Source organism: Mobula hypostoma, chromosome 9, assembly GCF_963921235.1.
Source record: "Mobula hypostoma chromosome 9, sMobHyp1.1, whole genome shotgun sequence".
NCBI lineage: Eukaryota > Metazoa > Chordata > Chondrichthyes > Myliobatiformes > Myliobatidae > Mobula > Mobula hypostoma.
Window position 1 is genome coordinate 149,731,135 of NC_086105.1, and position 25,887 is coordinate 149,757,021.

Below are 25,887 nucleotides of genomic sequence, written 5' to 3' on the forward strand. Positions count from 1 at the left end.
CCTTAGTTGGAGGGATCAGAGTCAGAATCAGGTTTATTATCACTGTCAAAGATAAGGTGTAATTTGTTACTTTTCAGCAGCAATAGAGTGTAAACACACAAAATTACTATAAATTACAAAATTAACAGTGCTGAAAATAGGATTAATGAGAGAGTTTATGAATCTCTCAGAAATCTGATGGTGCAGGGGAAGAAGCTGTTTCTGAATAATTGAGTGTAACTCTTCAGGCTCCCACACCTCCTCCCGGATGGTAGTAATGAGAGGAGGGTATGTCCTGGATGATGAGGTAATGGTGATGGATGCTGCCTTTGTGAGATGGTCTCATTGTTGGGGAAGGTTGAGCCCTTGATGGAGCTGGTTGGGTCTACAAGCCTCTTCTATCTCCTTTGATCCTGTGCAATGGAACCTCCATACCAGGCAAGCAATCATAATGCTCTTCACTGTACATCTATAGAAATTTGCAAGTCTTTTTTGACATACCAAATCTCCTCAAATGAGTTGTTGGCTGCCTTCTTCATGACTCAAGACTTGGTATGTCACCAAAGACTTTTCAAAATGGGTCTTTTTCAAGTTGCCTTAGGGATCAGTGATGAGGCCTCAACTATTTATAAAAAAATCTATATTATTCGATTGAGTGCATTGTAGCCAATTTTTATGATGATATACTGATAAATAGATGGCTTTGCAAGTACAGAAGAATGAGAGGCAGTCTGAAGAAACAAAAGATGCTGGCAGAATGTTTCTGTCAGTGGGGACATCTAGTAGTAATTGGTGCCCATCAAGTCTGCTCTTCCATTCAATCATGGTTGATTTAATTCCCCCTCCACCGTATTCTTCTGCCTTCTCCACCGTATTCTTCTGCCTTCTCCATGTAATATTTGACACCCTTACTAATCAAGAACCTGTTAACCTCCACTTTTAAGTATACCCAATAACTGAGCCTCCACAACCGTCTGTGGCAACTAATATCACAGATTTACAACTCTTTGGCTAAAGAAATTTCTCTTCATCCATGTTCTAAATGGACGTCCTGTGGTTGTGCCCTCTGGTCCTAGACTCCCCCACCACAGGAAACATTTCCTCCGTGTCTGGACCTTTCAATATTTGGTAGATTTCAATGAGATCTCCCCCTCATTCTTCTAAACTCCAGCGAGTACAGACCCACAGCCATCAAACGCTCCTTATATGTTAACCCTCTGAGGTATCCTATTTCCTGGACACATTACTCTCAAAACGTAATCACAAATCAGAACAACTTTCATTTCTTTGTTGGAAATATTTTTTAATAAACATGCGTTCCTCATTGGTAATAAAATAACCAGCAACAATGTGAAATAATGATCCTGTTAAAAATTTCCATGAAGGAGTGTGAGCAAGGGTGGCAGGATACACTGAGTGTGATGGGGGATAAGGGAGATGGACAGCGTCAGCTAGCGATCCATGCGTTGCTGTGAAAAGTGAAGCGTTGGGGAGATGGGGGTTGTGAGTGAGGGATGAGGGGCATGACGAAAGTAGGCAAAAGGTGAGGGGGATGGTGAGAGTGAAGAAGAGGTGAGGGGACAGTGAAAGTGAGTAAGGTGAGGAGGACGGCGAGAGTGAGGGAAATGTGAGGGGAACGGCGAGAGTGAGGTAAAGATAATGGAGAAGGCAAGAGTGAGGAAGAGGTGAGAGGACGGTGAGAGTGGGGAAGGGGTGAGGGAGATGGTCTCTTGCCCATTAATGATCTTGTGAATAATGGCACTTGATCAGAGGGGAAGCTGCTCCTCCTTCAGTGAGGCCATCAGGAGATGAAGTACCGGAGAGATGTCTTTGGCTGAAATCTAATCATCCTGGAACAGAGAAGAAGCAGGTTAGCTTGGGAAAGAGCATGGGGGTAACATTTACATCCTCAAGTATCTTGCTGTAATATAGGAAGGTACTTTAATACAGTATTGAGTTTAGAGTGCAGAACACCCCGTGGTACAGTGCCACTAATCAGAATGGGGATGAGAAGGCTGATGGGCTTTGTTGCAGTCCACTTCTTGTGGGGGTCTGAAATGATGGAGAAGGAACTCCAAACCTGGATGCAAAGGCAAATACATGGAGGCACAGTGGTGTAGTGGTTAACGTATCACTTTACAACGGTAACAATTACGGTCAATCCCCACTGCTATCTAGAAGGAGTTAATACGTTCTCCTCATAACTGCATGGGTTTCCTCTGGGTGCTCTGGTTTCCTCCCACATTCCAAAGACGTATAGGTTAGGGTTGGTAAGTTGTAGGCATGCTGTGTTGGCATTGGAATCATGACAACACTTGCAAGCTGCCCCCAGCACACCTTTGGACTGTGTTGGTCATTGACGTGAATGATGCATGTCACTGTATGTCTTGATGTACACGTGACAAATAAAGCTAATGTTTAAATCTCTAGTACTGAGAGTCCAATACTGATACCTGTGGCATAAATGTGGAATTCAGATGTGTGGAGCAAGATACAGTGAGGGGAGGATATCCACACTCAGACACAGCGAACCTTGTCCACACAGCCTACCACTGCCTGACTTTACTGAGCACAACACCAACCACCCCACAGTGCATCACCAATATCACTTACCCATTCCTCCTCGTCCACACCCTCAAAGGAATCCTGAGGCAGGGGATCATCCAGGTTCCCAAGTTTAGATACCATGGCATTCAGCAGCTGCAGGGGAAGGACAATGAGAGGCTGGCTATTCCATCTGATTAATTTTCACAGAATCACGGAAATGTTATGGCACAGAATGAGGCCATTCTGCCCACTGAACCTATGCGGGCTCCTGGTATTCATTTCAATCCCCTCCACCCCTCCACCACAGTCTTGTGAATTATTGCCCTTAAGATCCCAATCCATTCTCTGTACCCTTCGCTGTAAATCTATGCTTCCTGATTCTTAAACCATCAGTTCATGGGAAAGCTTCTTCATCCACTCTTCTAAACTAATTGCTATAGAACAGAGGGTGGTGAATCTGTGGAATTCATTGCCACAGATGGCTGTGAAGGCCAGGTCCTGGGTATATTTAAAGTGGAGGTTGACAAGGTCTTGAATAGGCAGGGCATCAAAGGTTATGGGGAGAAGACAAGAGAATGGGGTTGAGAGTGATCATACATCATCAGCCTATGTTCCAAGCCTACATGTGTGACTGTCCTGCACTTTTCCTATGCTACATCGACAACTGCATTGGTGCTGCTTCCTGCACCCGTGCTGTCCACTTTGCTTCCAACTTCCACCCTGCCCTCAGATTTACCTGGTCCATTTCCAACACCTTCCTCCCCTTTCTCAATCTCACTGTCTCTATCTCAAGAGACAGCTTATCCTGTATATTGGTGAGACCTGATGTAGATTGGGAGACCGCTTCTCTGAGCACCTACGCTCAGTTCACCTGAAAAAGCAGGAACTCCTAGTGGCCACCCATTTTAATTCCACTTCCCATTCCCATTTCGATATGTCTATCCATGGCCTCCTCCACTGTTGTGATGAGGCCACACTTAGGTTGGAGGAACAACGCCTTATATTCCGTTTGGGTAGCCTCCAACTTGATGGCATGAACATTGATTTCTCAAGCTTCCATTAATGCACCCTACTGCCCCCCCATCTCCTTTTCCCTCTCTCACCTTATCTCCTTGCCAGCCCATCGCCTCCCTCTGGTGCTCCTCCCCCACCCCTTTTCTTTCTTCCATGGTCTTCTGTCTCTTTCACCAATTTACTTCCCAGCTCTTTTCTCCATCCCCTCCCCCTTCAGGTTTCACCTCTCACCTTGTGTTTCTCTCTCCCATCCCCCCAACTTTTAGATCTACTCCTCAGCTTTTTTTCTCCAGTCCGCCGAAGAGTTTCGGCCCAAAACATCGACTGCGTTCCTTTCCATAGAGGCTGCCTGGCCTGTTGAGTTCCTCCAGCATTTTGTGTGTGTGTTGCTCCTAAATCAGCCATCATTTAATGGCAGAGCAGACTCGATAGACCAAATAGCCTAATTGTGCTCCTATTAACTTACTCTAGGGTCAATCTAACCCTCCTCACCCACATAGCCTTCCATTATTCTTTCATCTACATGCCTATAAGAGTCCCTTAAATGTCCCTAATGTATCTGCCTCTAGCACTTCCCATGGCAGGGCTTTCCATGCAGCCACCACTCTGCGTAAAAAAAAAACTATCTCTAACATCCTCCCTATCTTTTAAAATAACTTACTTCACGATGCAGGGTACTTTTGACCTTACGATTATGCCCCGTCATATTAGCCATTTCCAAACTGGGGAACGTCTGCAGCTGTCCCTCGATCTATGCCTCTTATCATCCTGTATACCTCTATTACCAATCCATTGCTGCCAAAACTCTCCTCTATCAGCTTTACTCCAGCTTCTCTCCAGTCTAACACTGCACTTGAAAACCCTGGGACAGGTAAGTAATGTTTTTGCACTCTGTATTAGGACTGTCCCATCTTTCCTAAAGTGTAGTAATCACAAATGGATGCCATGCTCCAGTTATACCCACACCAATGACTTATAAAACCTTCGAATATTGAGTCAACCATTGAGGACATCTTCCAAAGGTGATGCCTGAAGAAGGCGTCATCCACCACCTCACCACCTAGGACATGCCTTCTTCTCATTACTACCATTAGGGAGGAGATACAGGCGCCTGAAGACCTACACTTATCACTTTAGGAACAGCTTCTTCCTCTTCACCATCAGATTTCTAAACGGGCAAAGAACCCACGAACTACTTTGCTCCCTTTTTACACTACTCACTTAGTTTTTATCTATATTTCTGATAGTACCTTATGGTATTTCTTGTCTGTGTCGCACTGTACTGCTGCCCAAAACAACAAATGTAATGTCATGCATCAGTGAAAATAAACCTGATTCAGATTCAGATTCTGAACCTTCCATGTCTTTATCTATAAAGTCCTCACCCCCATATCTTTACCAGCTACTGTCTCAACATGGCATGTTACTTTCAGGCATCAATACATAAGTTTCATAACTCCCTCAGAATACCAACACTGGTAGACTGGGTGAGAAGAAGACTTACAGCATGCTTGTCAGAACACAGAATATAAAAGTTGAAAGAAAATGTTTCAGCTTTAGAAAACAAAGGGAGATTCTGCAGATGCTGAAAATCCAGAGCATCACACATAAAATGTTGGGGGAACTCGGCTGGTCAAGAGATTGAAATAATTATTACTCTAGATCCAATGTAGCTCCAAAAAACACAAAAAGATAAAGAACACAATCATAATAAAAAAGTACAATAAATATAAATATATAAGATAAACTATATACATAGATTGATTGTATGTCCATAAAGTGACTCTAGGCGCACAGGAGTGTCTGTACATAAGGTGACTGACTGGAAATGATAAAATAATGGTGGTTGGTGGTATGGAAGGGGTGGGTTAGTGGGTGGAGGTGTTGATCATCCTTACTGCTTGGGGAAAGTAACTGTTTTTTTGTCTTGTGGTCCTGGCGTTGTCTCCTGCCTGGTGGAAGTAGGATGGAGGAGAGAGGAAATGGATAAGAGAGGAGGAGGAGAGAGGGGATTGAGGTGGTGGAGAGAGAGGAATGAGGAGAGAGAAGGTGAAGGAGGGAGGGGATGGAGAAGGAGGGAGGAGATGGAGGAGAGCAGAGTTGGAGGGGGTTGAAATAGAGATGGAAGAGAGAGGGGATTGAAGTGGAAGGGAGAGGTGGAGAAAGGGGCTGGAGGAGAAGAGGTAGAGAGGAGATGAAAGAGAGGAGAGGGAATGTAGAGGGGAGAGGGGGTGGAGAAGGAGAGATGAAGTGGAGCAGAGAGGGAAAGGAGAAGAGAGGAGTGAAGGAAGCAAGAGATCTGAGCAGTTGTTCATGTCAGCAACAGTGGAAAGAAGGCCAGCAGGGTGAAGGAGATAAACTGTAAGAGAGTGGGACAACAACAGACAAATGGAGAGAGACTGAAAGTGGGAAAGAACGAGGTACAAAGAAGAGAATGAGTGAAAGATACACACACAAAAGAAATGTTCATACAAAATACCTCTTCTTTTTTCTCCTCATCCGTCTTCTCCTCTAGGTAGAAAGATGAGGGCTGGTACTTCTTGACAGGTACCTCCTTAGGTGCGGCACTGACTGAAGAAGAAAGATCCCATTAGCAGTGAATTCAGCAACTCAAACTATGCAGGAATCAGGTTCTCTTCAAGCTGGGCATTGCACTCAACAGGTATAAAAGATAGCACATACAAGAACTTGTTACTGCTTATCCCTTGCAAAATGCAAGATGGACACTTTATAATAACATTCCATCGTCAGCAGATGTAGGAGTGGCAACTGGGCTGAGACCATGAGCTGTAGAGCTGGTCAGTGTATTGTAGACGAGAGTGGGGAGGGTGGAAGAAAGTACCCGCATCATGAAGGAAGTTATTTTAAAATAAACTGAGATGGAAAGGCTTTGATCAGTGTGCAGGCAGTGTTCCATATCAGCCCACAATTCTTATCAGAGCAAGTACATGGGAACCATCAGCATCTGCACATTCCCTTCCCAATCACATACTATCCTAATGGAGAAATATAATTGCCATTCCCTCATTACTGTGGATGTAAATCCTAATACTGCCTACAGGCAGAATGAAGGAAGTATTCCATCAGGGGAACTCAAGAATGTGGCCAAAGACAGTTTGGGATGGGCAGTGAAATAGGAAGAAGCATGGTAGTGTAGTGGTTAGCACTTCACTTTACAGCAACAGTGACTGAGGTTCAATTCCTGCTGCTGTCAGTAAGGAGTTTGTACACTCTCGCTGTGACCACTTGGGTTTCCTCCGGGAGCTCCAGTTTCCAAAGACATACAGTTAAATTGTGGGCATGCTATGTTGGCTTGTGGGCTTCCCCCAGGACATCCACAGACTGTGCTGGTCATTGATGCAAACGATGCATTTCACCATGTTTCGATCTTCATTGTACATGTGAAAATAAAGCTAATCTTTATCTTAATCACCTTGTAATTAGATACAATTGAAAATCCCTACAGCGAAAAAGATTGTTGAACCATATGTGATTTTATATAAATCCAGTAGTTTCATGATATGATAAAATTTTTGTTTGAAGAGGATAGCACAATGAATGATTGTCACGTGTAAAGGAGACTAAATCAAGTAACCTTGCTTCTGAGTTGTGGACACTGCGATGCGTTAGGGTGAGGAGGAGGGAGGAAGCTGTTGGATATGTTGTGCTATCAGCCAGTCATAGTCCTTAGATGTGGCAGTGGTTTAGATTTCATTAGGGGTGGAGGATGGGGTGGTGTGATGGTTACTGAGGTAGGTAAGGAGACTGCAAGTACCGTGTCCTTAGTCCTTGCAAATGACTGACAGGTACAAGCCAATGTGTGGATTAGAATTAAGGCTACAGACCTACAGAGAGAGGAAAACAGAAAGGAAGATTGGATAGCCCTGAAAATAAAAGTTAAAATTCACCAGGATTTTAACTTTTATTATCAAAATCTGTTTAGGAGTCCTATTAATATTAAGTGTTTTTGTGTGTGTGTGTGAGAGAGAAAGAGAAAGAGAGAGAGAGAGAGAGAGAGAGACTGTGTGTGTGTGTGTTGGATGGCACAGGGTATATTCTTTATTAAGATCTCAGTGAAGCAGCTTCACTGAACCCAGAAACTCTGGCGGATTATTCTGTGATTATTCTTGTGGAAGACTCGGGGTGGGGGAGACTGAAAGACTAGGGGCAGGGGTAGGGAAAAGGTTACCTGGAGTCATGTCGTTAGGCTTCAGGCACATCTTCTGGTGCTGCCCGTTGGAACCTGCCAGCCACGCAGATGCTGAGAGTGCTGGTCTCCACCATATCGTTGTGTCAGGGAAAATATCATCCTGGAAAAATTCTTTCTGTGAAGAGAGAAGAATAAGGAGATTAAGATTCAAAGCACATTTATTATCAAAGAATGTACAAATTACACACCTTGAAATTTGTCTGATTATAGAGGCCACACAGCAAGAAACCTGATTAACACAATAAAAAATAACCCAAAAACTACTTCGCAGAGAAAGAGTGAATAGAAACACACATCGTGCAAAGAACAGAAGCAAGCCAACAGCACCCCAAACCGGAATGCATCCCAGATCCACCCCGCTCCTGAAGCAGCCGATAAAGAGATAGTTCCAAGTGAAACGTAGGAAATGGGGGCAGATAGAACTTGTTCAGTGCCTATATCATCCCCTGGCTAACCCTGTCCCTGGCTGTGGTGTTTGCCAGTCTAGTGGAAATGCACCTTAATGCCTCTTGGACATTCCCCAAACTCATTGTTCTCTGCAACACTCTCACCTTCGCAGGTCAGGCAGCATCTATGGGGGGGGGGGAACAAACAGTCAATGTTTCTGGCTGAGACCCTTCATCGGGCCTGGAAAGGAAGGGGGAAGATGCCAGAATAAGAAGGTGAGGAGAGGAGAAGGAGAAGGAAGGCAAGCTGGCTGGTGATAGGTAAGGGGGAAGGGGGAATGAAGTGAGGAGTTGGGAGCTGCTAAGTACTTCAGTGGTTGGTAAGTTGATGGAGAAGATCCTGAGAGGCAGGATTTATGGACATTTGGAGAGGTATAATATGATTAGGAATAGTCAGCATGGCTTTGTCAAGGGCAGGTCATGCCTTACAAACTTGATTGAATTTTTTGAGGATGTGACCAAGCACACTGATGAAGGAAGAGCAGTAGATGTAGTGTATATGGATTTCAGCAAGGCATTTGATAAGGTACCCCATGCAAGGCTTATTGAGAAAGTAAGGAGGCATGGGATCCAAGGGGACATTGCTTTGTGGATCCAGAACTGGCTTGCCCACAGAAGGCAAAGAGTGGTTGTAGACGGGTCATATTCTGCATGGAGGTCGGTGACCAGTGGTGTGCCTCAGGGATCTGTTCTGGGACCCTTACTCCTCGTGATCTTTATAAATGACCTGGATGAGAAAGTGGAGGGATGGGTTAGTAAGTTTGCTGATGACACAAAGGTTGGGGGTGTTGTGGATAGTGTGGAGGGCTGTCAGAGGTTACAGTGGGACAGAGGCTTTTTCCCAGGGCTGAAATGGCTGCCACAAGAGGACACAGGTTTAAGGTGCTGGGGAGTAGGTACAGAGGAGATGTCAGGGGTAAGTTTTTTATGCAGAGAGTAGTGAGTGCGTGGAATGGGCTGCCGGCAACAGTGGTGGAGGTGGATACGATAGGGTCTTTTAAGAGACTTTTGGATAGGTACATGGAGCTTAGAAAAATAGAGGGCTATGGGTAAGCCTAGTAATTTCTATGTTTAAGTAGAAGAGGTAAAGGACTGAAGAAGAAAGAGTCTGATAGGAGAGGAGAGTAAACCATGCGAGAGAGGGAAGGGGGAGGGGAGTGATGGGCAGGTGAGGAGAAGAGTAAGAGAGGAGCCAGAATGAGGAATGGAAAAAGAGAGGTGTGGGTGGAGAAATTACAGGAAGTTAAGTGAAAGTGATGTTTAATGCCATCAGGTTGGAGGTTGGATGTACAGTAATATGAGGTGTGGCTCCTCCAACTTGAGTGTGGGCTCATTGTAGCAGCAGAAGAGGCCGTGGATTGACATGTCGAATTCCAGGAGCACCCGATACAGCGAATGACTCCAACAGACATGCAGGTGACGTTCGCTAATCCATACTGGAGAAACATTTCACTCCAAGTACTCCACTCAAAGAGTGTGGAGAGGCTGGGATCCCAGCTCTCTGTGTCTTTGGTCTAGATACATTTCTTGCTCTGAATCTCAGAGGACAAAGACTCCACATCACAATTTTGACCCTATCTCTCCTTTAGTTCATGGATTTCCAACATCTCCTGGCAACTCACCTTGACTCGGGGAACTTTGAAAGACACACTCTCTAAGGAGTTGTGTCCCAGCCGAAAAGCTCGTGCGACCTCCACCTCCCTCATGTTGCATTCAGTCTTCGGGAGAAAGCAGAGTCCCTGGAAAACAACAAATATAGATATACACCAGGGCTCGGTGCAGAATCAAACTCAGCTTCATCATCACTCGCTTACGTTGTGAAATCTGTTGTTATGTGACAGCACTACAGTGCAGAGACATAAAATCTCTGTAAAATACAAAATAAATGAATAGTGTAAAAAGTAGGAACAATGAGGTATCCTCCCCACCACCAAAGACATCTTAGGATCATAAAAGCTACAGCACAGAAACAGGCCGTTCAGTCTGTGCTGAACCACTTATCTGCCTAGTCCATTGACTTCCACTCATACCATATCCCTCCCATCCACGTACCAATCCAAATTTCTCTTAAATGTTCAAATCAAACCCACATCCACCACTTCTACCGGCAGCTTATTCCATACTCTCACCACTCTCTGAGTGAATAAATTCCCCCTCTTGTTCCCTTTAAACATTTCACCTTTCACCCTTAACCCATGACCTCTAGTTCTTGATACCTCCATGTGCAACTAGATCCTGGATTTCCTCATTTGAAGATCCCAGTCAGTTCGGATTGGCAACATCTCCTTCATGATCTCCATCAGTGCAGGTGCACCATGGCTGTGTGCTTAGACCCCTGCTCTACTCGCTTTACACTTATAACTGTATGGCTAAGCACAGCATACAGAAGGAGACTGAAAATCTGTCCGGGTGGTGTCATAACAACCACCTCTCACTCAATGTCAGCAAGACCAAGGAGCTGATTATAGACTTCAGGAGAGGAAAACTCGAGGTCCATGAGCCAGTCCTCATCGGAGCATCGGGGTGGAGAGGGTTAGCAATTTTAAATTCCTGGGTGTAACTACCTTAAAGGACCTGTCCTGGACACAGCACGGAAGCCTTCCTTACGAGGCTGCCGAGATTTGGCATGACATCTAAAACGTTGACAAACTTCTAGAGATTGTAGTGGAGAGTGTATTGTCTAGCTGCATCACAGCCTGCTATAGAAGCACCAAAGCCTTCGGGATACGCTACAAAAGATAGTGGATTCGGCCCAGTACATCATGGGTAAAGCCCTCCCAACCATTGAGCGTATCCACATGAAACGCTGTTGTAGGAAAGCAGCTTCCATCATGAGAGGTCGTGCTCTCTTCTCACTGCTGTCATCAGGTAGAAGGACTTGCACCACCGGGTTCAAGAACAGTTACTAACCCCAACCATCAGGCTCTTGAATAAAAGGGGTTAACTACACTCACTTGCCCATCCATTGAGAAGTTCCCACAGCCAATGATCTTACTTTTCAGGACTCTTTATCTCATGTTCTCATCAGTTATTGCTATTAATTTATATTTGTATTTGCACAGTCTGTTGTCTTCTGCACTCTGGTTGATCTTTTATTGATCCTGTTATTGTTACTATTCTATACATTTGCTGAGTATGCCCACAGGAAAAGAAATCTCAGGGTTGTATATGGTGACATATATATACTTAAATAATAAAATTACTTTGAACTTTGAGCTTTGTCTCACCCACTCTCAATAGGAAAAGCTACTTGCATTTACCCTATCTATACCCCTCATAATTTTGTATACATCTATTAGATCTCCTCTCACTCGCCTGCACTCCAGTGAATAAAGTCCGAACCTATTCGACCTTTCCCTATAACTCAGGTCCTCAAGTCCTGGCAGCATCCTCGTAAATTTTCTCTGTAGTCTTTCCGCAGTACTCTCTGAACTGCTGTTCCGCAGTGGTATGTTTTGGGACCACTTCTTTTTATGCTGTATGTCAATGATTTGGATGATGGAATAGATGGTTTTGTTGCCAAGTTTGCAGATGATATGAAGATTGATGGAGGGGCAGGTGGTGTTGAGGAAACAGGTAGACTTCATTAGAACTTAAACAGATCAGGAGAATGGGCAAGAAAGTAGCAAATGAGTTATAATATTGGAAAATGCATGGTCATGCACTTTGGTAGTACAAATAAATGTGCAAACTGTTTTCTAAATGGGGAGAAATTCCAAAAATCTGAGATGCAGAGGGTCTTGGGAGTTCTAGAGCAGGATTCCCTGAAGGTTAACTTGCAGGCTGAGTCGGTGGTGAGGAAGGCAAATGCAATCTTAGCATTCGTTTCAAGAGGTCTAGAATACAACAGCAGGGATGTGATGCTGAGGCTTTATAAGGCAATGGTAAGGCCTCACCTTGAGTATTGTGAACAGTTTTGTGCTCCTCATCTAGGAAAAGATGTGCTGGCATTGGAAAGGGTCCAGAGGAGGTTCACAAGGATGATTCCAGGAATGAAAGGGTTATCATATGAGGAACGTTTGATGGCTCTAGGTCTGTACTCGCTGGAATTTAGAAGGATGGGGGAGGGATCTCCCATCCTTTTGAATGTTGAAAGGTCTGGACAGAATAGATGTGGAAAGGATGTTTCCCATGTTGGGGAAGTCTAGGACAAAAGGGCACAGCCTCAGGATAGAGAGGCGTCCATTTAAAACAGAGATGCAGAGATATTTCTTTAGCCAGAGGGTGGTGAATTTGTGGAATTTGTTTCCACAGGCAATTGTGGAGGCCAGGTCATTGGGTGTATTAAGGCAGAGATTGACAGGTTCTTGATTGCACATGGCATCAAAGATTACACATAGAAGACTGGGGAGTGGGGCTGAGGAGGGGAATAAAGGATCAGCCATGACTGAATGGCAGAGCAGACTCGATGGACCAAATGGTTAATTCTGTTCCTATGTCTTATGGTCTTGTGGTCTTTCAATCTTATTAATATCTTTCCTGTAGGTAGGTGACCGGAATTGCACACAATACTCCAAATTAGGCTTCACCAATACCTTATAATCTTCAAGAGGCAGTACCTCAAGAAACCAGCATCCATCATTAAGGACCCTCACTATCCAGGACATGCCCTGTTCACATTAATACCATCAGACATGTGGCGCAGGAGCCTGAAGACTCACACTCAATGATGCAAGAAGAACTTCTTCCCCTCCACCATCAGATTTCTGAACATTCCAGAGCAATGCAGTGTAACATCGACAAAAATATTGAATGCTGCCCTTTAAGTAGGACAACCTTTTATTTGTGCTTGTTCTTCACTGTGTAACCTTGCTCCTAATAAACTACCCTGAAGAGAATCAGATAAACCCATGTTAATGTTTACATAAGACAGAGTGGTGAGTGCGTGGAATGGGCTGCTGGCAACAGTGGTAGAGGTAGAAACAATAGGATCTTTTAAGAGACTCCTGGATAGATATATGGAGCTTAGAAAAATAGAGGGCTATGGGTAACCCTAGGTAGTTCTAAGGTAAAGACATGTTTGGCACAGCTTTGTGGGCCGAAGGGCCTGTGTTGTGCTGTAGGTTTTCTGTGTTTCTATAACTCCAATAATTAGAATCAGGACAGAGTCAACCCGTCTGCCCTCCGACTGCTCCTATTCTGTAGTGGCTTCACTGCACAGCCCCCGTGTACGGGTACTGGACTGTGACTGACTACTGTCCGCATGAATTGAGGCCACGAGGAACACCCTCAGAAACTCTCATCTTCAGACATCAACCTTTATTAGTACACACAAGATGCTGGAGGAACTCAGCAGGTCAGGCAGCATCCATGGAGAGGAAGCAACAGTACATGTTTTGGGCCGAGACCCCTCATTAGGACCCCAGCCCAAAACATCAACTGCTTGTTCCCTCCACCTGCGCAGTGTGTGTGTTCCTCTGAATTCCCTGCGACTGCAGAATCTCCTGTGCTTACCAATCTTTATTTTACGAAACATAAGGACAAATATCCAAGCATCAGAGAAATAGAGGACATCAAGTCCTGACCTCCAGCTTCCATTCAACCCATTGACACTCCTGTCTGACCTCCTGGTTCTACTTGTGAGGATACATTGCTCTGATCATCCTCCATGCAGAGCATGGAGCAGCCATACTCCTGGTTCCTCAGTACTGGTAACCAGCGCACCGATCGTGAGTTGGGAGAGCTCCGAGAGAGGAGGCAGCACCTAGGTCCGGGAGCCAAGTTTAAAAGGGGAAAGCTTTGTGGGAACTCGGCTATAACCAGCGCACCGATCGTGAGTTGGGAGAGCTCCGAGAGAGGAGGCAGCACCTAGGTCCGGGAGCGAAGTTTAAAAGGGGAAAGCTTTGTGGGAACTCGGCTATAACCAGCGCACTGATCGTGAGTTGGAGAGCAGGGAAGGTTCAGGTATAAAAGGGAGCAGTCATCGACGGAGTGGTCTGAGGCAGAGTGATAGGGCTTTGGCTCATTCAGGCTTCAGCAAGGTAGGTGATTAGGTGGACTTTGTTTTTTAACCCTTGTATTTTTTCCCATAGGAATAGAGAGCATGTCTGTAGGCTTAGTACTTTGCTCTGGGTGTCAGATGTGGGAATGCTGGGATTCTTCCAGTCTCCCAGATGGCCACATCTGCGCCAGGTGCACCAAGATGCAGCTCCTGAGAGACTGTGTTAGGGATCTGGAGCTGCGGCTTGATGACCTACAGCTTATTAGGGAAAGTGAGCAGGAGATGGATAGGAGCTACAAGGAGTTAGTCACCCTGAGACTGCTGGAGTTAGATAAGTGGGTGACTGTCAGGGAAGGGAAGGGAAGAGCTCTGATAATAGAGAGCTCCCCTGTGGCCTCCCCCTCAGTAATTGTTATTTTGTTTTGGATGCTGTTGAGGGGGGTGATCTGACAGAGGACAACCACAGCAATCGAGTCTCTGGCATTGAGCCTGGTTCCATGGTGCAGAAGAGAGAGAAGATGAGGAAGAATGCGGTAGTCAGAGGGGATTCCATAGTGAGGGGAACAGATGGGAGGTTCTGTCAGCCTGATAGAGATTCCCATATGGTGTGTTGCCTCCCAGGTGCCAGGGTATGGGATGTCTCAGATTGGCTGCAGAGAATTCTGAAGGGAGAGGGTGAACAGCCAGAAGTCTTGGTACACGTTGGTACCAATGACATAGGTAGGAAAAAGGAGGAGATCCTAAACAGAGAATTCAAGGGGTTGGGTAGGAAGCCAAAAAGCAGGACCTCCAGGGTAGTAATCTCAGGATTGCTGCCTGTGCCATGTGCTAACAATCACAAGAATAGCATGATCATATTAATGCGTGGCTGAGAGACTGGTGTAGGGGGCAGGGCTTCGCATTCCTGGACACTGGGGCCTCTTCTGGGGGAGGTACGACCCGTACAAAAAGGATGGGTTACACCTGAACCCAAAGGGATCCAATATCCTAGCAGGCAGGTTTAATAGAGCTGTTCGGGAGGGTTTAAACTAATTTGGCAGGGAGATGGGAACTGGAGTGATGGGGCTGAGGAAGGGAAAAACAGAAATAAATCAAAGATAGCGTGCAACAGAGATGATAGAAAGGACAGACAGGAGATGAGGCATACTCACAGCCAGTGGGATGATTTACACAGGGCAATAGAGGTATGGTGCAGTTAAAACAGAAAGCAACAAATACTGGACTGAAAGTGTTAAATTTGAATCCATGCAGCATAAGAAATAAAATGGACAATCTTGAAATTCAGGTACTAATTGGCAAGTATGATGTTGTGGCTATCTCTGAAACTTGGCTAAAGGATGGCTGCCATTGGGAGCTGAACATCCAAGGGTATACGGTGTATCAGAAAGATAGGTTAGTAGGCAGAGGGGGTGGTGTGGCTCTGTGCATAAGAAATAATATTAAATCATTAGAAAAGGATGACATAGGATTGGAAGGTGTAGTGTCTCTATGGGTTGAGTTAAGAAATGGCAAGGGTAAAAGGACCCTAATGGCAGTTGTATACAGGCCTCCAAACGGCAGCCGGGATGTGAATTACAAATTACAGCCGGAGATAGAAAAGGCATGTCAGAAGGGCAATGTCATGATAATCGTTGGGAATTTTAATATGAAAGTGGATTGGGAAAACCAAGCCAGTACTGGACCTCAAGAGAGACAATTTGTAGAATGTCTAAGGGATGGCTTTTTAGAACAGCTTGTAGTCGAGCCCATTAGGGGATCAGCTGTGCTGATTGGGTGTTGTGCATTGATCTGGGGGATGATAAGAGAGTTTAAGGTTAAGGAACCCTTAGGGAACAGTAATCACAAGATGATAGAGTTCACATTGAAATTTGAGAAGGAGAAACTAAATTCCATTGTGTCAGTATTTCAGTGGAATAAAGGAAATTACAATGGCATGAGAAGGAAACTGGCGAAGGTTGACTGGAAGGAGAGCAGAGCAGAAATGGCTGAAGTTTCTGCGAAAAATGAGGGAAGTGCGGGTACAGATATATTCCAAATAAGAAGAAATTTTCAAATGGAAAAAGGACACTACTGTGGCTGACAAGTGAAGTCAGAGCCAAAGTAAAAGCAAAAGAGAGGGCATACAATGAAGCCAAAGCTAGTGGCAAGATAGAGGATTGGGAAATTTTTAAAAGCTTGCAGAACAAAACTCAGAAGGTCATTAGGAAGGAAAAGATGGATTATAAAAGGAAGCTGGTGACTAATATCAAAGGAGATACTAAAAGCTTTTTTAAGTATATAAAGGGTAAAAGCAATTTGGAGTCTAAAAGTCAGAAAGGCGGCCGGTGAAGATAAGATTTCCACTGAAATTCTGAAATCACTTGGACCGAAGGGAAAAACGAACCTTTTAGCGATATTAAACAACCGTTATATGACAGAAAATCTTCCGGAGGACTTCCTCAAATCTGTATTTATCGCCTTACCAAGGATGATACAATGTAACGAACACAGGATGATAAGCATAATGTCTCACTGCATCAAGTTACTGTTGAAAATAGTGTTCTGCAGAATGAAAGGTACAATCAGCGATGAAATTGGAGAAACACAGTTTGGTTTTCATAAAGGCCCAGGAACAAGGAAAGGAATATTTGCATTGAGAAACATCACAGAGAGATGCACTGAGGCACAAAAGACCATCTACTTATGCTTTATGGACTATGAAAAGGCTTTTGATAAAATCAGACACGAGAAAGTAATAGAGGTGCTGAACAAGTACGATCTGGGATGGGAGAATGTGCAAATAATAAGGAATGCAAACAACAGGAATTCTGCAGATGCTGGAAATTTAAGCAACACACATCAAAGTTGCTGGTGAACGCAGCAGGCCAGGCAGCATCTCTAGGAAGAGGTACAGTCGACGTTTCAGGCCGAGTCCCTTCGTCAGGATGAAATAATAAGGAACTTGTATTGGAAACAGAAAGCGGCAGTCAGGGTAGAAAATGAGCTAGCACCATGGGCATGTATTAAACGAGGCATAAGGCAAGGCTGTGTTGGCTCGCTGGATTTGTGCAACCTCTACGGAGAATGAATTTTTTGGGAATGCTACCATCAGGAGACAGGTATTCCTATCAGAGGCTGGAAGGTGGATAACATCAGGTATGCGGACGACACCGCGTTGTTAGCTGACAGCAAATGCGAACTGTAAACTATGCTGAATAAAGTGAATGAGAAAAGCCTTGAATACAGACTAAAAATCAACCCTAAGAAAACAAAATCAATGGTGGTAAGCAAAACAAACACTCAAGACTCATTCATGATGGTATTGTTACAAGTGAATCGACAAGACATTGAACAGGTGTGAAAGTTTGAATATCTTGGCAGTTGTCTGACAGATGACGGGAGATGCGAAGTTGAGGTCAGAAGGAGAATAGGTATGGCTAAGACCCAGTTCATGAAGCCGAAAGATCTACTATGCAATTGGAAGGTAGACATCCAAAGTAGAATCCGCTTCCTCGAGTGTTACGTATGGTCAGTGCTGAGGTATGGATCAGAAACATGGACCCTGAAGAAGGATGACATGAAACGAATTAATGCTTTTGAAATGTGGTGCTATCGACGAATGGGTAGAGAAAGTTTCAAATAAGAGGGTTTTGTCCGAAGTTGACAGACCATGGATACTGCTGGAGAAGATTATGAAGTAAAAAATTGCTAATTGTGGACACATTACATGGAGAGATAACATCTTGTTGGACTTGCTATATGGAAAGGTGGAGGGAAAGAAAGAAAGAGGAAGGCAAAGAACAACATGGCTGGATAACATCAAAGATTGGATCAAGCTGGACAAGACTAGGGATGTTGTGGACAAGTGTCGGGACAGAGCGGCATGGAGGGAAATCGTCCGCCAACTGGAAATTCCAGATGCGAGCAAGCGATGACGAAAGGGTAAAAGAGAGTTGAGGGCAGATATAGAACACAGAAACAGAGAAAACCTACAGCACAATACAGGCCCTTTGGCCCACAAAGCTGTGCTGAACATGTCCTTACCATAGAAAGTACCTTGGGTTACCCATAGCCCTCTATTTTTCTGAGCTCCACGTACCTGTTCAGGAGTCTCTTAAAAGACCCTATCATATCTGCCTCCACTACTGTCACTGGCAGCCCATTCCACACACTCACCACTCTCTGCGTAAAAAACTTAACCCTGACATCTCCTATGCACCTACTTCCAAGCACCTTAAAACTGTGCCCTCTCATGCTAGCCATTCCAGCCCTGGGAAAAAGCCTCTGACTATCCACACGATCAATGTCTCTCATCATCTTATACACCTCTATCAGGTCACCTCTCATCCTCCGTTGCTCCAAGGAAAAAAGGCTGAGTTCACTCAACCTATTCTCATAAGGCATACTCCCCAATCCAGGCAACATCCTTGTAAATCTCCTCTGCACCCTTTCCATGGTTTCCACATCTTTCTTATAGTGAGGCGACCAGAATTGAGCACAGTACTCCAAGTGCGGTCTGACCAAGGTCCTATATAGCTGCAACATTATCCTTCAGCTCCTAAACTCAATCCCACAATTGATGAAGGCCAATGCTTTCTTAACCAGAGTCAACGTGCGCAGCAGCTTTAAGTGTCCTATGGACTTGGACCCCAAGATCCCTCTGATCCTCCACACTGCCAAGAGTCTTACCATTAATACTATATTCTGCCATCATATTTGACCTACCAAAATGAACCACCTCACACTTATCTGGATTGAACTCCATCTGCCACTTCTCAGCCCAGTTTTGCATCCTATCAATGTCCCGCTGTAACCTCTGACAGCCCTCCACACTATCCACAACACCCCCAACCTTTGTGTCAGCGGCAAATTTACTAACCCATCCCTCCACTTCCTCATTAGAGTCATTTATAAAAGTCATGAAGAGAAGGGGTCCCAGAACAGATCTCTGAGGCACACCACTGGTCACTGACCTCTATGCAGGAATATGACCCATTTACAACCACACTTTATCTTCTGTGGGCAAACCAATTCTGAATCCACAAAGCAATATCCCCTTGGATCCCATGCCTCCTTACTTTCTCAATAAGCCTTGCATGAGGTACCTTATCAAATGCCTTGCTGAAATCCATATACACTACATCTACTACTCTACCTTCATCAATGTGTTTAGTCCTATCTTCAAAAAATTCAACCAGACTCGTAAGGTACGATCTGCCTTTGACAAAGCCATGCTGAATATTCCTAATCATATTATGCCTCTCCAAATATTCATAAATCCTGCCTCTCAGGATCTCTCCATCAATTTACTAACCACTGAAGTAAGACTCACTGGTCTATAACTTCCTGGGCTGTCTCTACTCCCCTTCTTGATAATGGAACAACATCTGCAACCCTCCAATCCTCCGGAACCTCTCCCATCCCCATTGATGATGCAAGGATCATCGCCAGAGGCTCAGCAATCTCTTCCCTTGCCTCCCACAGTAGCCTGGCATACATCGCGTCCAGTCCTGGTGACTTATCCAATTTGATGCTGTCCAAAAGCTCCAGCACATCTTCTTTCTTAATACCTACATGCTCAAGCTTTTCAGTCCGCTGTAAATCATCCCTACAATTACCAAGATCCTTTTCAGTAGTGAATTCTGAAGCAAAGTATTCATTAAGTACCCCTGCTATTTCCTCCGGTTCCATACACACTTTTCCTCTGTCACACTTTATTGGTCCTATTCTCTCACGTCTTATCCTCTTGCTCTTCACATACTTGTAGAATGCCTTGAGGTTTTCCTTAATCCTGTTACATACCTCATGGGTATCTTGTGACTGTCTTATGACCATGATGTAATCCAGTATCTTGTGAGCCTGATGTAATGGTCTTGTGATGGTGGGGTGATGTGATTTTCCCGCCAGTGTGAGGTCACGTGATGAATGTTCCCAACAGATATATAAAGGGAAACCCCTGTTGTGACGCAGTTAGTTTTCGTTAGTTCGTCAGTTGCTCCATTATGCTGCGTATTCGTTTCATGACGCAGTTTCATTTTAAAGTGGAGCTTTACTTTCTATTGTAAGTCTACTATTGGAGAGTGAAGATCTTACTAAAGTACGGGAACCTGAAGGATTGAGTAAAGTTGGTGTCGTTCGGCGGTTTCATAAAGGATCGACCTGATTGAATCTCCGTTCATAAATAGTGACCTGCATCTGAGATAACCCCTGTAGGATCAGGAAGGTTTTTGCAGTGTTCATTCACCAGGAAAAGGTCAGTTCCTTTAAGCGGTTTTATTTCCTTCGTTGTGAATCCTTTGGATGGAATCAGCAGTAACGTCACGTCTTCGAAGAAATCCGTTTCCAGAGAAGTCTCTCCTTCTTGACTGTAAATCACTTGGACTTTCGAATTTACCACTTTAAGACTGTGTTTGAACTTACCACTTTAAGAACTGTTCCAGAGCTGCCGTATAGCAGTTAACTTCCAGTGAAGTTAGTCGTTTGAATACTTTTCGCTATTGTTGAGCAGAGTTTAATAAATGTTTATGTTGGATCATAAAACCTGACTCAATTATATATTCATTGTTGCTGGTCATGTGACAATACTGTCCACCAAAGCCTTCTCATGGCCCCTTCTGGCTCTCCTGATTTCATTCTTAAGCTCCTTCCTGATAGCCTTATAATCTTCTAGATCTCTATCATTACCTAGTTTTTTGAACCTCTCGTAAGGTTTCTTCTTCTTGACTAGATTTACAACATCCTTTGTACACCATGGTTCCTGTACCCTACCATCCTTTCCCTGTCTCATTGGAATGTACCTATGCAGAACTCCATGCAAATATCCCCTGAACATTTGCCACATATCTTCCGTACATTTCCCTGAGAACATCTGTTCCCAATTTATGCTTCCAAGTTCCTGCCTGATAGCCTCATATTTCCCCTTACTCCAATTGAACGCTTTCCTAACTTGTCTGTTCCTATCCCTCTCCAATGCTATGGTAAAGGAGGTAGAGTTGTGATCACTAGATCACATCAATAGGACCAATAGAAAATGACACTGGAGATATTGTAATGAGAGACACAGAGATAGCAGAGGAACTGAATGTGTATCTTGCGTCAGTCTTCACAGTGGAAGACATCCGCAGTATACCGGACATTCAAGAGTGTCAAGGAAGTGAAGTATGCGCAATGAAAATTACAACTGAGAAGGTGCTCAGGAAGCTTAATGGTCTGAGGGTGGATAAATCTCCTGGACCTGATGGAACGCACCCTTGGGTTCTGAAGGGAGTAGCTGGAGAGATTGTGGGGTCATTAACGATGATCTTTCAAGAATCGATAGATTCTGGCATTATACCGGATGACTGGAAAATTGCAAATGTTACTCCGCTGTTTAAGAAGAGTAGGAGGCATCAGAAAGGGAACTATTGACCTGTTAGCCTGACATCAGTGGTTGGGAAGTTGTTGGAATCGATTTTATTGGATGAGATTATGGAGTACCTGGAGGCATATGACAAGATAGGCTAAAGTCAGCATGGTTTCCTGAAAGGAAAATCCTGCCTGACTAACCTACTGCAATTTTTTGAGGAAATTTCAAACAGGGTAGATAAAGGGGATGCAGTGGACATGGAGTACTTGGAATTTCAGAAGGCCTTTGACAAGGTGCTGCACATGAGGCTGCTTAGCAAGATAAGAGCCCATGGAATTACAGGGGAGTTACTAGCCTGGGTAGAGCACTGGTTGATCGGCAGAAAGCAGAGAGTGGGAATAAAGGGATCCTATTCTGGCTGGCTGCTGGTTAGCAGTGGAGGTCCACAGGGGTCAGTGTTGGGACCACTGCTTTTTTACAATGTAGATCAATGACTTGGACTATGGGATTAATGGATATGTGGCTAAATTTGCTGATGATACAAAGATAGGTGGAGGAGCGGGTAGTGTTGAGGAAACAGAGAGCCTGCAGAGAGACTTAGATAGTTTAGGGAAATGGGCAAAGAAGTAGCAAATGAAATACAATGTTGGAAATTGTATGGTCATGCATGTTAGTGGAAGAAATAAACTGGCAGACTATTATTTAGATGGAGAGAGAATTCAAAACACAGAGATGCAGAGGGACTTGGAGTCTTTGTGCAGGATACCCTAAAGGTTAACCTGCAGGTTGAGTCGATGGTGAAGAAAGCGAATGCAATATTGGCATTCATTTCTAGATGTATAGAATACAAGAGCAGGGATGTGATGTCGAGGCTTTATAAGGCACTCATGAGACCACACTTGGAGTATTGTGTGCAGTTTTGGGCTCCTTATTTTAGAAAGGATATACTGACATTGGAGAGAGTTCAGAGAAGATTCACAAGAATGATTCCAGCAATGAAAGGGTTACTGTATGAGGAACGTCTGACAGCTCTTGGGCTGTATTCCCTGGAGTTCAGGAGAATCAGGGGGGATCTCATAGAAACATTCCGACTGTTAAAGGGCCTGAACAGATTAGATATGGCAAAGTTATTTCCCATGGTAGGGGAGTCTAAGACAAGACGGCACGTTTCAAGATTGAAGGACGTCCATTTAGATCCGAGATGCGGAGAAATTACTTTAGTCAGAGGGTGGTAAATCTGTGAAATTTGTTGCCACAAGTGGCTATGGAGGCCAAGTCATTGGGTGCATTTAAGGCAGAGATAGATAGGTTCTTGATTAGCCAGGGCATCAAAGGGTATGGGGAGAAGGCAGGGGAGTTGGGATGACTGGAAGAATTGGATCAGCCCATGATTGAATGGCGGACCAGACTCGATGGGCTGAATGGCCTACTTCTGCTCCTATGTCTTATGGTCTTAAGGATCCAGAGTGAGCCTATGAGAAAGATTTAACAGACCGCACTTTGAGAAATATGATTACCTGGCTCTCCTCCTCCTACCTCCATATAAGCAGAAGCTAAATAGCAAGGCTCCAAAAGTAAGGATAACAAAGAGGTGGTCGCAGGAGGCAGAAGTATCGCTACAGGAGTGCTTTAAGTCAGTGGACTGGGCGATGTTCAAGGACTCATCAGTGGATCTGAATGAACATGTCACAGACTCCATAAAGTCAGTCGTGGTTGAGTGTGTACCCACAAAATCATTTAGAGTATTCTCAAACCTAAAGTCCTGGATGAACCAAGAGATCCGTAATCTGTTGAGGGCCAGATCAGTGGCGTTCTGGTCTGGCGACTAAGTGAATTACAAAACATCTAGGTATGGTCTCTGGAAAGTCATCTCACAAGCGAAGTTGCAATTCTGGACCAAGCTGAAGAATACTCGATAGCAATGGCAGGGCTTGAATGTTATCACCTCTTACAAAGTAAAACCAAGTGATATAGGTGACAACAAGGTTTAGCTCCCTGATGAGCTCAATGCCCTTTGACTATCAAAACATGGAGACACCTTCATGAATTTCCACAACCCCCAACAACCCTGTGATTTCAGTTCCTGAGACCCACATGACAGCACCTTTCAGGAGGGTGAACCAAAGATAGCATCTGGTCCAGACAGTGTACCCGGCTGAGTACTGAAGGTCTGTGCTGATCAACTGGCTGGCATCTTTAACCTCTTGCTTTGGCAGTCTGAACTACCCACCTGCTTCAACCAGGCTTTAATTATACTGGTGCTGAAGAAGAATATGCTAACCTGACTCATTGACTATCATCTAGTGACACTTAATGAAGTGTTGGTGATGAAACATGTCAACTCCTGCCTGAGAAGTGACTTGGATCCACTTCAATTTGCCTACTGTCACATCAGGTCAACAGCAGATGCCATTTCATTGGGTCTTCACTTCACCCTGGAACATTTGGACAATAAGATGCATACATTATGATGCTCTTCATGAACTACAGCTCTACATTCAATACCATCATCCCCTCAAAACTAATCAATAAGCTCCAAGACCCAGGCCTCAATACCTCCTTGTGCAATTGGATCTTTGGTTTCCTCACTTGCAGACCTCAGTCCTTTCAGATTGGCAACAACATCTCTTCCACAATTTCCCTCAGCACAGGTGCGCCCCAAGGCTGTGTGCTCAGCCCCCTGCTCCCACTCACTTTACACTTATGACTGTGTGGCTGAGCACAGCTCCAATACCATATTAACATTTGCTGATGACACCACTGTCGAAGGCTGAATCAAAGGTGGTGACAAATCAGCATATAGGAGGGAGATTAAAAATCTGGCTGAGTGGTGCCAGAATTATAACCTCTCACTCAATATCAGCAAAACCAAAGAGCATATTATTGACTACAGGTGGAAACCAGGGGTCCATGAGCCAGTCCTCATCAGGGGATCAGAGGTAGAGAGGGTCAGCAACTTTAAATTCCTCAGTGTTAGTATGTCAGAGGATCTGTTCTGGGTCCAGCATGTAACTGCCATCACAAAGAAGGCACAGCAGCATCTCTACTTTCTTAGAAGATTGCAAAGATTCGGCAAATCATCTAAAACTCTGACAGACATCTACAGAGGTGCAGTGGAGAGTACACTGACTGGTTGAATCACAGCCTGGTGGAGAAACACCAATCCCCTTGAACAGAAAATCCTACAAAAAGTAATGGACATTGTCCAGACCATCACAGGTAAAATCTTCCCCATCATTGAGCGCATTTACAAGGAACACTGTTGCAGGAAAGCAGCATCCATCATCAAGGACCCCACCATCCAGGCCATGCTCTCTTCTTGCTGCTGCCAACAGGAAGAAGGTACAGGAGCCTCAGGACTCACACCACCAGGTTCAGGAACAGTTATTACCCCTCAACCATCAGACTCTTGAGCGGGAGGGGTTAACTTCACCCAACTACACTCGCCCATCACTGAACTGTTCCCACAACCTATGGACTCACTTTCAAGGATGCTTCATCTCATGTTCCCAATACTTATTGCTTGTTTATTTATTATTATTATTTTGTTTGTTTTTTTCTTTCTGTATTTGCATGGCTTGTTGTCTCTTGCACATTGGTTATCTTTCTGTCTTGTTACGCGTGGTTTTTCATTGATTCTATTGTGTTTCTTTGTATTTACTGTGAATGTCCACAAGAAAATGTATCTCAGGGTTGTATATGGTGACATATATATAAAATAACAAATTTACTTTGAATTTTAGTCAGCTGTTGGTATCGTGCATCAGAGGCAGGTCAGTAATATTTCACTCACCTTGTGTGGGTTGGCAGAATTGAAGCTGCTGCATTGCAGGAAGTAGGGATCTTCAGACTGAAGGTGGAAGATGTGGACCCTGGTATCACCCTGTGGCAATGTAGCAGCATTAGTGTTGAAGGAACATCACCAGTAAACCCACAAACCAGAGTCACCCATCGATGCCTACAGTCTGGTATCCAGCACGCAGTGGCGTGGTGCCCAGCAGGAGAAGAGGAGACCGGAGTGGGAAGGGAAGCAGCAGAGGGAGAGGGGTCAGAGAAGTGGTGGTGGGGCAGAAGCAGGGACGGGGAGGAGGAATGAAAGCATGACAATCAGTTGCCAAGACAAGGTGGGATGTACAGGATGGTTACTGTACAGGGACGTGAGGTAGTGTGGTGGTTACTGTAGTGCTTTACAGTGCCAACTTAATTCCTGCCGCTGTCTTTAAGGAGTTTGTACGTTCTCTCTGTGACCATGTGGGTTTCTTTCGGGTGCTCTGGTTTCCTCCCACATTCCAAAGGTAAGGGTTAAGTCTAGTGAGTTGTGGGCATGCTGAGTGGCAACATTTGCAGGCTGCCCAAGCACGACCTCGGACACAAACAACACTTTTCACTGTATGTTTCAATCTTTTGAAGTACATAGAGTCATAAA

General features: G+C 44.6%; 1 protein-coding gene and 1 long non-coding RNA gene across 2 annotated transcripts in view; one reads left to right on the forward strand and one right to left on the reverse strand.

Annotated features, from left to right (window-relative positions):
• LOC134352185 (uncharacterized) overlaps positions 1-16,960 on the forward strand; it is a 34,968-nt gene extending 18,008 nt beyond the window's left edge. The window contains exons 2-3 of the long non-coding RNA XR_010019357.1: positions 6,056-6,202; positions 12,682-16,960. This is a non-coding gene — a long non-coding RNA (uncharacterized LOC134352185). The remainder of the gene's footprint in view (positions 1-6,055; positions 6,203-12,681) is intronic.
• The window catches only part of coro7 (coronin 7), a 181,350-nt gene continuing 156,708 nt past the window's right edge, over positions 1,246-25,887 (reverse strand). Inside the window, exons 23-28 of the mRNA XM_063059455.1 lie at positions 25,255-25,344; positions 9,819-9,935; positions 7,730-7,865; positions 6,020-6,111; positions 2,593-2,679; positions 1,246-1,829 (exon numbers count right to left, since the gene is read on the reverse strand). Coding sequence (XP_062915525.1) covers positions 1,821-1,829; positions 2,593-2,679; positions 6,020-6,111; positions 7,730-7,865; positions 9,819-9,935; positions 25,255-25,344 — 531 coding nt within the window. The 3' untranslated portion in view covers positions 1,246-1,820. The remainder of the gene's footprint in view (positions 1,830-2,592; positions 2,680-6,019; positions 6,112-7,729; positions 7,866-9,818; positions 9,936-25,254; positions 25,345-25,887) is intronic.